The sequence below is a fragment of the Rattus norvegicus genome, chromosome 2, assembly GCF_021556685.1.
Source record: "Rattus norvegicus strain SHRSP/BbbUtx chromosome 2, alternate assembly SHRSP_T2T, whole genome shotgun sequence".
In the NCBI taxonomy this organism is placed as follows: domain Eukaryota; kingdom Metazoa; phylum Chordata; class Mammalia; order Rodentia; family Muridae; genus Rattus; species Rattus norvegicus.
This window is the reverse complement of record NC_141535.1, coordinates 230,532,353-230,547,002: the sequence shown is the minus strand read 5'-3', so window position 1 is coordinate 230,547,002 and position 14,650 is coordinate 230,532,353. Positions and strand designations below refer to the sequence as shown.

Genomic DNA, 14,650 nt, shown 5'->3' with positions numbered 1-14,650 from the left:
TATCCAATAACAAATCTGGAAATAATGTAAGCTTCACATTTTGTAGAAAGATCTTCATTGTCTTCTGAATTCATTTTTTATAACATATTCTGTGACATATGAAGCTTATGAGCATCTATGATAGAGAACTACTGATGACAAAGCTGAATGTTCTGGCCACAAAACACATACTTGCTTAAGCAACTTGCTTAGAATCCCATAGCTAGAACTTGAGGTCAAATCTTCTTTCCAGTGCCCAGTAGTGTTGAGGAATTTTCTACAACTCATTTTAGTTCAATTTATTCAATTCAATGCAACAGTACTTGTTCATTTAGGAGTTACCCTGTTTAATTGTTTTTTGTTTTAATCATTAGTGATTCATCCTAGATACATTAATGACGATGTTTTGCAATAGGTTGTCCTGAATTGAATTGGAACGTCACCAAAGTAGTTGATTTTTTTGAGATTTCATTGATTTTCAAATACATGCATAACTCAATTACTATCTATATACTTTCTGTGGCTTTTTGTCAAATACCAAATTGCCAATGATCCTTCTGGAATATGAGCAATGACATAAACCATTTGCTGTGAATAACTGGTTTTCCAAAATAGTATTCATGGCAGAGCATCTACCAAGCTTTTGAGATTGAATATGTAAACTTATAACATGGATGCGATGAACATTAATCTGACAGAGCAGAAACCAAAGACATACAAGAAAACTGAATTTTGAGACTGATTGGGAGAAAGGGAGAACACTGTAAATCAGCGAAGAAGTGCGTGAAAACCTACTAGCAAGCAGAGATTAAAAAAAAAGCAATGTAAAGGGAAAACAATCAAACAAACCAACTACAAGATCCAACAAAGTCCAACCATAATCTTACCTTCCAGTGGGATCCTCCCTAATTCTCCCAGGGTAAAAGCAAGTTGAACAGTGTCACCAACCCCGAATCATAGCAGCAGGCAGAGAACTTGACTGCTGGAGAATTCCATGGTCCCACAGTGCATCCATTATGGCTGCCTGCTGAGTTTCCTACCTACTTTGCTACCTAGGATTCTCTGTTAGCTATTTTTATACAATAGAAGCCAAGCCAAGCTCCTGCAAAGGGTTCCGGTATTGCCATCTATCTTTCCAGTGCTAGCGGCTGGGCCCTGATGAAAACTGAACCACATTCAGTGGCAGCCTTGTTGAGTATCTTCTAGTTTTAGGTTGGGCAGGTTTCATAGCCACAAGCTTAAGTCCTACCCACACCTGTCCAATCTGTGGTTCCAGAACTGTAACTGCTGGTGCCATGGGCAACTTGTGACTCATTGTGAAGGTCCTGGATAAAATGTCCTTTATATATTTGGACTCAGTAACCAGCATCATCACATGTGGCATCACTGGTATTTTACTCAAGGACTTGGGAATAGATAATATTTCCACACGTTGAAACTTTAGCAACTACTGGACACAACCAAATGTCATCAAATAGCCATTTAACTAAAACATGTATGGAACCCCATACCCATGGCAAAATTTACAACTAACTTCATTTCCTGCTGCATTCTAGATAAATGATACACTTGAAGATCCTGACTGCATTGAAAAGGAAGAAGAAATAATATCAAAGCCTAATGTAGATTTTCTCTATTTCAAAGCTGAAGCACCACTGATGTCCTGAATCCCACCTAACTGTTTTCCCACAAAAGCTACTCCATAAAGTTGGAAAAAATGGCCACCAGTGCATAAGAATACACCACTGGCACAAGGGAGCACAAGTAAAAGGAAACTTGGCTTCCCTGAAGGAGAACAACAGTAATTCTCCAGCAGTAGATTTCAAATAGCAATACTCGAAAAGGAATTGAAAGTAAGGATTCCAAGTAAACTTTCTTCAGATGCCAAGGAAGCAGATAGACAACACAAATAAGTGTTAAAATACTGTGGTATATGAACCCAAAACTTAACAAAGAGATGTATGTACTTTGAAATGTCAGAACTTTGGTGCCTAGTTTGCAGTCAGTATGATAACATTTGTTCTTGTCTTGTCCGACAGACTACAGCAAAGAAGAAGAGCATCTCAGAACCTGACGAGTCTTCTGAGTTCATCGAGTCACAGAAAGCAAAAGGAGAAAATAAGGAAGAGAAGGAATGGGATTAAAAAACCTAAAAACAACAACAAAAAAAACACAAAACAAACAACAGCAACAAAAGAAACAAAACAAAACCCAAGATATTTGAGATGGAATACCATTAACTTAATTTTCCCATTACTGCAATTTCAGAAGGTTAAGAAATGGGAATTAAAAATTCACACGAAATGGAGCCTAGAGATTTAAAAAACTTTCAGAGATATGGATACCTATACTTAAGCAACTCAATGTAACAAAACCAAGTAGACTTACCCCGATTGGATGGTCACTGATGCATCCTGTGCTCAAAATAGTAAGAGAAGCTAGAGCTAAAGACATGAAGAGCCCTGTGTCGAGCCACATGAAGTGAAATTCCCATTAGACTTCCAGCAGAGTTCTCAACAGAAAGCCCACTGGTCAGCATCAAATGCCTGAGATCCTACCAGCCATGGCGACGGCACTCAGTAGAGCTGGCCTTCAAAACTGAAGTCAAAAGTACTTTTTCAAATAAACACAGATTTAGAAAATTCATTTCTACCAGATTGACCATATCAGAAATGCTTATTGAGTACTAGGAACCAAAGATAATAATCACCATCATAAAAGCACGTGTTGCAACGTGTGCAGAATTGACATAAGCTAACCCATAAAGAGTTTCCTATACCGCTGCCCCAGGAAAACAAATGAATATCCGTCTTCCCAAACAATAGTCCATGGGAAAGGGTTTGCGACAATTTAATTACTTTTCCTTGTTTTTCTACTTGCACATAAAATAAACACAAAGAGAGACACAGTGAATAGTCTTTTGCGATTCTTTTAATTTTATACTTTTTGAATTTCAGAGAAACGGAGCACAGGAAAACTGGCCAGGAGGGTAGCGCATACACACATTAACAGCACAGCTTTTCTTTAGCTCGCTTGGAGTTCAGAGCATCACTGCATTTTCTGATGAGAGACAGATTCTAAAGATAAAAAAGAAAAGCTTTCATTGGATGTCTTAAACTCCTTATTTCATATGGCACCATCAAAAGTATGTGTTTACAAAGAATGCAATGGAGAATATGAATATATATTTTTATTAATATATCTTCTGTAATGGGGAAATTTGGTAGAAAATTAGAATTAAATGTGCTACAGCAATAGACTTTCCTGTCTGTAGAGGTTAGAATGGGCACTGTGTTCTTCGAGCAGTCACCACAATGGAAGAGCATCTGTGAGAGAAGACTGCCAGTTTACCTTGGGTTATACAATGTTACCTTTGGGATATATCTGTGAGGAAAGAAAAGTGGTTTCAGTAAGTTGTGTCTCTATTGTATAAATGTCTACCTGGGCCAAAATATGCTTTCTAATTACTTCTTTTTATCTCAAACAAGGAGCTGGTGTAACAGCTCAGCCAAACATCCTAATTGTGGAACACACTTTAAAATGTGCTTCTTTAAGAACAAAACAATGACCTGCGTATCTTCAAGAAGTTCCTCCCTACAAACATGCCCTTTGGGTTGTACTAGTGGTCTGCTGGAGACTGGGGCTTCATAATGTGTGTAATGTGTGATTTGTACCTGCAACCTTGTGGGTGCTGTGTTACAAGAGTAGCACATCCAACGAGATGAACCCGAGAGAGAGTCAAGAGAAAATACCAGCAAATATGCTCTTAATTCTTTTATGGTATAACTTAACATGCTGGTGTTTAGGCGGGACAAATGGTCTGGAAGCAAAATTCCTTTAGAATACTACAGCAGCAAGAAGAACAGTGCAGTTACTTATATAATATGCTGCAGAATAAGAAGCTCTATTAGGATTCATGTGTGGAGAAATGCTAGCCTTTTCCTAGGCATTGTGTCTGTGAGATTACACATAACAAAGAGTGCTTTGGTACCTTCTATGGCAAATAACCCTTGAATACATATGACTTGATACAGGGAAACCTGGGAGTATGAGAATTTGTTCAGGTTCTAGCCCTCTTACCATCTGATGTGACTTTTCAAACTGAGAGGTGGCTGTTTTCTAACTTCCAACCACAGGACAGTGCTCCGTTGTCTTGCTTTCTCCTGTTACACTCATTGAGTTGGATTGGTAGCAGCATTTGGACATAGTAGCTCACTCTTCTCTGAGAGTTAGTACTGTAGCTCGGCCAAACATTAACGTTCTCCCTAATCGTGTCATAATTAAGCATGTGCTTTTCTTTTCCCCAGAAATTTAATTAAAGATGGAGACTCCAAGTGGATTCACATTTACAGGAGTGTAAGATACTCCTACATGGAAATCTGGTAGGTTTTTATGAGGGTTTGCATTGACAACGGTAAGCATGTCTACACAAGGAGAAGATGGTCTGGCGTCCTCTTGTTCATCTGTAATAGTGGATTAACTAATGAGTGAGTAGAAGACTAGGAGACTGGGAGTTTATAAAATTCTCTTTTTTCAGTGTAAATGTCCATTGAAGATACTGGGTTTTGGAAATTGTTGGTACATAAAAGAGAAAACACTTAAGAATAATGATGATAATAAGAAATTTTAGATATGGCAATGAGCAATATATTATAGACTATGTATCTGAAAAATCGTATTACTAAAAACTTATTTTGGTCTAAAATCACATCAAGGAAGGAGGCCACAGAAATAACCAGAAGAGCCAGGAACCTGAGGAGAAAGATAAGGAGCAAGTAACCCAAGGCAAGCCTCATGCTACCTTTGAGGGAGACAGAAAGGCAATGTTGAAGAGACAAGAAATCACTCTGAGAGGCTCCATCCAGCAGCTGATTCAGACAGACACACATACCCACAGCCAAACAGTGGCTGGAGCTTGGGGACTCTTGTGGAAGAATAGGAGGAAGGATTGCTGGCCCCGAAGGGGATAGGAACTCCACAGGAAGATCAACAGAGTCAACTAACAAGGGCCCTTGGTGCTCTCAGAAGCTGAACCACCAACCGAAGAACATACATGGACTGGACCCAGGCCTCCCCTCACATGCACATATGCAGCAGATGTGCAGCTTGGTCTTCACCCATGTTCTGAACAACTGGACAAGCGGCTAACCCAAAAGCTGTTGCCTGTATGTAGGATAAGTTCTTCTAGCTGGGCTGCCTTGTCTGGCCTCAGTGGGAGAAGATGTGCCTAACCTCACAGAGAGTTGGTGGGCCAGGGTAGAGGTTGGGGAGGATACCCAGGGAGGTAGCCACCTGCTCAGAGGAGAATGGGAAGGGGGAAGGATTGTGGGAGGAGGTGACCTGTAGGGGGCAGTGAATGGAATGTAAGGTGAACAAGTTGAAAAAAATTAACTGAGAGAGAGAGGGAGGGATGGAGGGAGGGAGGGAGGGAGAGAGAGAGAGAGAGAGAGAGAGAGAGAGAGAGAGAGAGAGAGAGGATTCAGAGCTCAGAGTCTGCCATTCTCAGGGTCTTACAGGCAGAACCTAAAGAGAAGTGAAGAACACATGTAATCCTGCAGAGTACTGCTCTCTAACATAAATATTTGTCAAAACGCACACGCATGTGGCCAATATACTCAAAAAGTGGCCTTAAAAATGACAACTAAAGATCTCAGCAGTGGCGCAGTTTCCAACATTGCACAAGATGGAGGAAGCGGGTAAGAGACAGGCATGGTGAACCCTGACTGCCTGGGAGGTGACAGGCTTAGCACCTTATAACTGAGAGATGAGAACCGTAACTCCTGACGAGTGAGGAAACCGTGTTCTAAAGACTCCGGTATCAGCCACATGCACATCCCTGTACAGGCATTGGAGGAACATGAACACCAGAGCATCAACCATGTGGTAAATTTCCATAAGCAACATTGGTTTGAGAAGACCATTAGCCATTTTGTCAGATGTGGTGAAGGAGAGAAAACAGAAGGCAGACAGATGCTATAAGCAGAGCCAAGTCTCAACCGGAGTCGGGGCTGCCTTCTGTGGTTTAAACATTATGGAGAGTGAAATGCTCACAAGCCAAGAAGACAAAACTTATGCATACGAGTCAAAAGGAAGTTCTGGAGTTGAACAAAACATAATTTAAATTAAGAACACAGTAGATGTACTTATCGTCAAGTTAGATGATGGAGGGTTGGTGAGCTACAGGAAGTTCTTAAGGAAACAGAGAATAAAAATGTAAATGAAATAGTTACAATGCTTATGAGAACATGTGGGATTCATTAAACATAGGACAAAAATACTTGTCACCAGATTATGAAGTTAGGGTGAGAAAGGATATAGAACAGCAATATTTGAAAAGATAATAGGCTATAATTTTACAGCTAATAAAAAATCCCACTAAATTACACAATGCCAAATATTAGCAAACATCAAAGAACATTGTAGAAGCAGCTGAAGGCAAGAAAATGTAAGAACATTGAGTCTGTGCGTGGGCTGTTGTTTTGTTTTGTTTTGTTTTTCTGATGCTCTGACAGCAGATAAAAGACAAAGTCTTCAAAGCAAAAACAGCTCATTAGGGGACTAGGAGACAGATACTGGTGATCTAGATATGCAGAAAGAAAATATTTTCCAAGCTAGATTTTTTTTTAATTTCACAAAACATTTTCCAAAATTTAAAATGAAACAAGGACATTACTTTTCAATACAAAATAGTTGGTCCTCATCTAAATGTGGCTATTCCAATCTAGGTCATCATCATCACTGACCAATAGAATCATAATTTTGGCTGCAGACAATTTTATACTTTATAATTACTGCAAGAAAAGGGAATAAATAAAATGTAAAATAATATTATTGCGAAATTCTTAACCTTCATAAATACAGATATCCATTATTTATATTTGATCTCAGTGATACTAATAAAGAATTTTATTTGTTCCTCTAACAGGCTGTCATGTAGTAGATTTGAAGGTAGAGATGTTTATTACTTTGATAAATAACTTGTTTGTTTAGAATTTAGTTCTGCAATAATTAATATAAAAATACTCAAGACATGAGTACAATACCTTTGAATAGTATAAACACTGAAATGGGAAAGGGTCTTTAGATACAGCACGATCGAGCTGTGTAAGTTCTATCCTACATTACAAAATAGATAATCAGGCCTAAGGTATTATCATCGTCATGAGGAATTCAGTGGTTAGTTTAGAGCTAGTAAGCTATCTGCTAATGCTTTAGAAGAGAAAACCTATTGTTTGTCTAAATGTACATAAGGATTACAATTTATTCAGAAGATATTCATTCTGCTATATCATACAATCCCAAAATGTCTGGCTTGAGCACACTATGAATTTATTATAATTTATTATAATACAATTTATTTCTTTGTATTGGAAAACTAGTTAAATAAGAGTCCATAATTTAATTACATTGTGGTAACTCTTCTGTCTTGCCACTAAAAACAAGAAGAAAAACAGGGTATTAAAACAAGTTTAGCAGTCTAATGTAGAAGCATGAAGCTGATTTTCTACTATAATCTCTTAATGACTGCTTGACACCATAAACCAGGCTAATCACCTTGAGGGAAGTCAAGGATCTGACCAAGACATCTACACCACAGTGAAAGTGCATGTTACATACATGTCTCTCCATGACTCTGTGGGCCCAGTATACTTACCAGTTAGGATGCTTAAATCTCTCTCTTTGATATTTTTGTCTGGTTTTTTGCACTGCATGACCAGCATGTTCTCTATTGAGGGAAGCCGAACATGGTAGAGTGACATTGTATGTTCTCTTCAGAAGCGAATGTCTAAAAAATGGACTGAGCTGTAGAGAACAAAGGAACAACTTATTTTAATTATATCATCTGTATGCCTTAAAGGATAAGTTTAGATAAATAAACAATGATATCATTGATACAAATTAACTCATATATCATTCATTAATATACTACGATTTGGATTAATATCTATAAATGTTCTTTAACATGTAAAAAGGTTATTAGCCATGACCTTAACTAAATTATACTTAATAGTCTTGCCAAAATTTTATGTGTATATTATATTGATACTATATAATATATAATATACTATAATTACAGTATATGTAAATATATAGTAATATTATATGTTATAATTACAATATGCAATATATATGTGTTTATGTATGTGTGTGCATGTATATTATAATACTATTTCAGTATTATGGACATGAGCTAGCAAGATACAGGACATTTACCTTGCCTACGCATTATATCAATGAAGACTCTAAGAAGAAAATGTTTGAAGCCACTTTAGAAGTGACTAAATGGTAAAATTAATGCAGTGTTCATTCATCTGCTATTATCTAAGTGTGCTTTTGGAGACATTTGTAAAATAGGGAGAGTGAAATCATACATTGCAATGGTAAAATCTTAAGTCCTAAGTCTGCTGTGGTACTGCTGTTGGTATCAATTGCAGCAGTCCATGTGAGCAGACCAAACCCAACGTTAGGTGGTTACACAGCCCTTGCAACACCTCCCTTCTGACTCGGACTGCCCTTCTGGTGGACACCACACAGTAAAAGTTATGGAAGGGCTGGGAATGGAGAAGAGTAGTTTAAGAAAACAAGTTGAGAATTCTGCATTCTGGGACTTATAGTTTTCCACATGGGGCTGAATGTGATAAGACAACAGTCATAGGCCTAAAATCAGCTTCAAATAGGAGTATAATTAGCCGTTAGCAGCGTGTCTTCCACAAGATTGTCCCTTATCGAAGAGCTTTAATTTCCTCATGTTTTAATGGAGTCAGAGCAGGTTTACTTTATATCACTTTGTATTTGATAGACAAATTAACACAGTTAGTCAATGTGAAGTAGTCCTTATCAATTCCCCCTATCTTCCATGTTTCTTCTGTATAACTACGCCAACTTGTAAGTTACTACCCTACAACTCTGTAAGGGCTCTGGTTACTTGTTCTAGAGCAAGTTCTCAAGCTTCCTAATGTTGCAACCTTTTTATATGACCCCCAAACATAAAAAAAACATTTTTGTTGCTATTTTATACGTCTAATTTTGCTACTGTTATGAATTTTAAGGTGCATTTTCTAATGGTTTTAGGCAACCCTGTGTAAAGGTTGTTCAACCCACAAAGGTGATGAGATCCAAAGGCCAAGAATCCTTGCTCTAGAGGGTTGTTTTTTTCCATTTGAGCTTAACCTCTTCTGTCTTTGGATCACATGTTCTCTTGTGTGTTCCTCTTCCTGACAACCTTACACACAGGTAAACAGGATTAGAGCAATCAAATTCTAATTCTGAAATACTAGGACATCACTGATTTGCCAAAAATCTCAGTCTCTCTCTGTCTCTGTCTGTCTCCCTCTTTCTCCTTCTCTCTCCCTCTCTTTCTCTCTCTTCCTCTGCCTCCTACCTACCCCTCTCTGTATGTGTGTGTAACCTGGGATCACAGTAAAATGAACAAGACGATCAGAGTGTTAATCCAAACCATGATTTCCTACTTCTCACCAACTTCCAAGCAAAAACACTGACTCCAGAAGGTTGAAAGTCTGTCACTATTAGGGAATGAGGAAGTAAGGTGAAAAAGTTAGGAGCTAAAGGCTGGAATTAAAAAACACATGTTGTGAGGCTCCAAGTGTCCATACTGGCTCATTACTCAGTACAATCTTCAAAGTTAATATGATGATTTGAGTTTCAGGCAGACTTAGCGCAATGCTGAGTTACTAGTAGATCTGAAATTGGGCACAAAAGTGTAGAAACACAGTGGATGTGTGAAGGCTGCATCTACATCAGAAACAAGAAATAACCAGTTTACCAAGGCTACTGGGCCACAGAATCTTCCAAGGCCCTTCCCTAAGGGCCCCTCATGGTAAAGATTTTAGATATGGGACGTCTCCCTTACAAAGACTTAGAAAGAGGGCGCCACACATGAGAGAAAAACATAGCGCTATACTACTTAAGGCAGTGGACATTCTTTCTGCAAACATGGTGGTGAATGAAATAGAAATGTACTGTAAAGTATAAGCATTTTGCACCATATGACAAAGTATGCTTCAAGCACCCAGAAAATGGCCGTATTAAAGGGACACACATGTCAGAATGAGCAGTTTTGTATTAATAGACAGTAAATGACTGCATATCATCTAGAAATCATGTACCTATAAAAATAAAAACACATAAATGTTTCAAAAGTATAATCATAAAATATTAGTGGTTGCCTTGTGTAGGATTTTATTTCAGAAAATCATCCCAATCATAAAAAAAAAATGGGTAACTGCTTCACACAACAAGATGTGAATATTATTCCAAAAGTCGAGGAAGAGCTCTGCATAAGGGTATTACATCTACTAAAACAAGGAAATAAAATGTTGCCTTAATTACTTTACTGCATTAAAGTGTGTGGTTGCAAACCATGTAACATTGATGGATATGTGCACTACAAGACTTGAACTCACTAGAAAGCTGGACCAACAAAAGAGTAAAGCACAGCAGAAGATTCCTGAACACAGGGCACAGCACCAACCACCCAATGCAGGACCATGGAGCAAAGCAATACAGTGGGGCACTAAGAGTCTTTGGGGTTATAGCACTAAGAAGCCAGAGAGAAATAACATCCGTGATGCCACCATGACACAGATGCTCTGATAACCAGAGAGAGCCATCAACAATTTGACACTGAGCAACTAAACTGAAGTGATGTGGAAGACAAAGCCTAACTTAAGTTCTAACCCACTGAGAAGACATCAAGTTCACAACTCTCTTCTTCCTACCTCGCATGCAAGCGAGAGAAGTAGAAAGCCTGCCACCTTACTAGAGACTGGGCATCAGTGATTTTGCATTTCCATCATTTTATGCCTGAGGAGAGCACTGAATAGGTCTTGGTATACTTGAGCTTCAGAGAAATCCTGTGCAGACTGTGGCTTTTAGAACCCAAAAGTCTCTGAAAGTACATTCCTGCGGCAAAGATGAGCCCGGTGTCCACTTAAGAGTTTTATGTTAGGTATCATATGGCTTGTAAAACTGATTTAAAATTAATCTGAACTAAGAACAATTTATATGTGTTGTTCCCCTAAACCATGATGAATGTGTCTGAATCATGAATTACAGTTGAGGGACAATGAATCCACTTTTAAAAGCTATGTTTCTGTCTCAAACACTTAATGAAATAAATTTGAACATGTTCTAATTTTCCATTAGTTATGGCTTTCGGTAAAGTTATAAATAATATGGTATATATTCACTATGTGCCATAAAATATATTGCATAAATCATTTCTGTCACAAGGGGTTATTAGCACACATTTATTCATATGCTTGCTTGGATTAAAAGTATATATTTTCTTCTCCAGAATAATGAATGCCTTTCCAAATCACAGTAAGACATTTTTTTTCTTAGATGTATTTCTTTGTTCCTCATTAGAAAAGAAAATGACAGGGTTCTTAATGTTTGTGGTATGTGTATATATGTTAAAAGATAGAATATCAAAACCATTAACAAATCACTTCAAGAATGTCGCTGCTGCCCAGAAATACTAAGATCAAAAACCTGTTCCAAAGTAAAGGTGATGAGAGGAATATAGTGACTAATGATTTATTCTGGCTGTGATATATTAATCAAACAGTTAGGGGAATTAGAATATGATCTATATTATAGATAATGGTACAGTAACAATGTGAGAATCCCTGATTTTTAATCATTGCTTTGTAGTTTCAGGAGAGAATACCTTCCTGGCGAGGAGATAAATTTTGATGTACTTAAAAGTAAAATATTATGGTACATTCTAGGTCTAATAATGTCATAAAATGGTTTATAACAAGGTATCGCTATTCATGTGTAAGAGAGAATCAAAAAGAGACATGGTAGGAAGGTTTAAAACATATTTCATGCAAAAAATAAAATATCAACCTTTGGATGTTTTTCAAAATACATTTCACCATGTGGAAATCTTATTCTTTAAAATGGTATGTGTTTGGATGTTTTCCATACACAGATCTAAGTGTATCACAATTGTGCCTGGCACTCTCAGAGGTTAGAACAAGGGGAGTAGGAGCCACTGTAACTGGAGTTACAACTGGTTTGGGGTCATGGGTAGTGGGTGCTGGGAACTGAACCTGGGTCCTCTGGAAGAACAAGTACTTTAAACCACTGGACCAACTCTCTAGCCTCACAACACACAACGCTAAGTGAAGAGTCCTCTCTGCCTCTCTAGCATTCAGCTGAGGTCATTCAAGTTTGTCTTCCTCCAGAAATGGAAGTTCTGGACTGGAGTGCTGGCTCTGTAGGTGAGAGCACTGACTCTGGAGAACAATGCCACATTCCTTAGGTGAGCAAAGGAGTCTGTGACTCAGGCAACACTGCAGGTGGTGGTGCCGAAGGGGTTAAAAACCAGACTACCAGGGAGTCAGTCTTCTGTGGATCAGTAACTCCTATCAATGGTGGCATGAATAAGACTGAGCATTGGTAAAAATGATGGGCATATTAACATGGAAAAGTTTTGTAGGTTCCGATCCACAGACAAAGATTACAGGCAACTAAAGACTGTGAGGAGAAAGGGGGTTAGTCTCTCCAAGGAATGAGCCCCTTATATGTTGTCCAATGTAGAGTGGTCAGCCCTGAAGCCATATGCACACAGACAATGAAAATGGACTCAGTAGGTTGTAGTTACATGTTTGCATACTCACGCAGATGCACATACTATGTACCTAGGAAGGCTATCGGCTCATGAATGGGGTGGACAGGGGAGGAACTGGAGTGAGAGTGCCAGGGAGGGGCTGGGTTTTCATGCTCAGAATTCAATCCAAGCCCTCTACTAGGTATGTGCTATGTTCATTAGCAATGAACTTCCTCCGGGCCTGGCAACGTCTGCTTTGATGTTAGACAATTCCGCAACTTTTGAAAATTTGAACTGGAGGTTTTTAAATATGTTACTGAGCTATTTTACGGCCCTTCTAATTATCTAATCTAACTCTATTAATTCTACCCAATGCTCTCACAGTACTAAGTGTTTTCCATTTTTCCTGTCAGTATCATATAATATGATTCTCTTTTAAACAACTCTAGGGTACCACAAAGTGACATGATGTGCAAAATTGGGGTGTACCTCAGAGTCAGGAAGCCAGAACCTGTATTATCCTTTGCAGAGAATTTGCAGCACACATGTAGGAGGGAATTTAATCCTGTCTCCTTAATACTCACTCCACCTCAGTTTCCCGCCCATCTGCAACTATATTCCTGCACTCTGTCTCTTCAGATGCAGAAAGGCCTACTCTGCAAACCCCTTGGAAGATTTCAATATCGCTCACACCCAGCTTGTCCCGGCCTCCTATGGTTGCTTCTGCTTCTCACCTGCTTGTATGAATCACATCGTGATTGTGTGCTGAATAATTTTTTAACCTATTCCAGAAGCTTTTTTTTAAATCTATTCCTTCATACAGCACTGGAAACTATATCTAAAACATGCAAAGGTCTTATTTTATTTTGATTTGGTTTACGTTCTGAGATCATTTGGTCAGTTTCTGGAAAAATCCTCAGGTAAGATTATACTGTGTGTTACTTTTCTGTCTTCTCTACTCCCCAATTAAGGTTGCTGCGACACAGATTTAACTACCGCAAACTACTCATGTATTATTTGAGTCAATAATCATTTTAGAGTGTAGTATATAGAGAAAGGTATGCAAGCAATCTATAACAATTTTCAGAAAAAGTACTGCTGTGGAAGCAGGACTTGGGTCAACAGTAAGAACACTGTCAGTTCTCCAAAAACTCCTGTCTAGACCCAAGCCCATCCCTTCCACTGCCTCTATCCGCACTGGATGCATCCACAGAGAGCATCTCTGCTTGTATCTGGCTTCGGTCATTCACATTAGGCTTAAGATATAATCCTCGTAGTTAACTATTCTCCTCATTTCCCCCATGTACCCATTTTATAAGCACACTAAAGTAAAGCACTTTATAAACTGTGTCTGATGATCACCTTGGATAATTTCTAGTTTCAGATATAAAAATTAATGCTATTGCCCAACAATGTGCACGTCTGCTAATGCGTATGGATACACACTTCTTTCATGTACCAGAAGAGTAGCTACTAGGTCGAATAGCTGCACACTTAGGTTTATAAAACCAACCAAAGAGTTTCTGCAGTTATCTGGGGGAATTTCATGTGTTTCTACACTTTTCCCAATGTTCTGTGCCTCTTGTCCCCGCCTCATTCTTGTATTTGAGCTACATTAGCAGAAATAAAGTGGTACAACACTGCCATGAACGCATGTTTCTGTGACCCCAAAGTTCACATTCTACAACTTATTCCCCAGTGTGCTGGTTTGAAGTGGTTCAGTAAGTAGGTACTTGTTTTCGAGGCAGCTCTCATGAGAGAGATTGGTGCTTTCATATGACCAAGAGGCAGGTAGCTACCTTTCCACTCTGTGAGGATGCAAAACCTGGGAAGTCATATGCAAGCCTGAGAGCTTTGACCAAGACCCAACTACACTTCAGTCTGATTTTGGAATTCCAGCTTTCAAAAATTTGGGAGCAACTTTACTTTGTTTATAAGGTAAATCACCATATACTATTATGTTACAACATACTGAATTATCAAAGGCAATACAGTCTAAACTGACTATCTTTACCTTTACTGCCTACGTGTATATATACACATTAATACATATACATATACACATGTATATGTGTACATGGATGCATATAT

The 14,650-nt window shown here is 38.4% G+C and overlaps 1 protein-coding gene across 3 annotated transcripts in view; it reads right to left on the bottom strand.

Annotated features, from left to right (window-relative positions):
• Window positions 1-2,892: 2,892 nt before the first annotated feature.
• Stpg2 (sperm-tail PG-rich repeat containing 2) overlaps window positions 2,893-14,650 on the bottom strand; it is a 526,121-nt gene continuing 514,363 nt past the window's right edge. The window contains exons 13-14 of one of the 3 annotated variants that reach the window (XM_087631242.1): window positions 7,634-7,782; window positions 2,893-3,363 (exon numbers count right to left, since the gene is read on the bottom strand). In XM_087631242.1, coding sequence (XP_087487368.1) covers window position 3,363; window positions 7,634-7,782 — 150 coding nt within the window. In that variant the 3' untranslated portion in view covers window positions 2,893-3,362. 3 annotated transcript variants of the gene reach the window in all.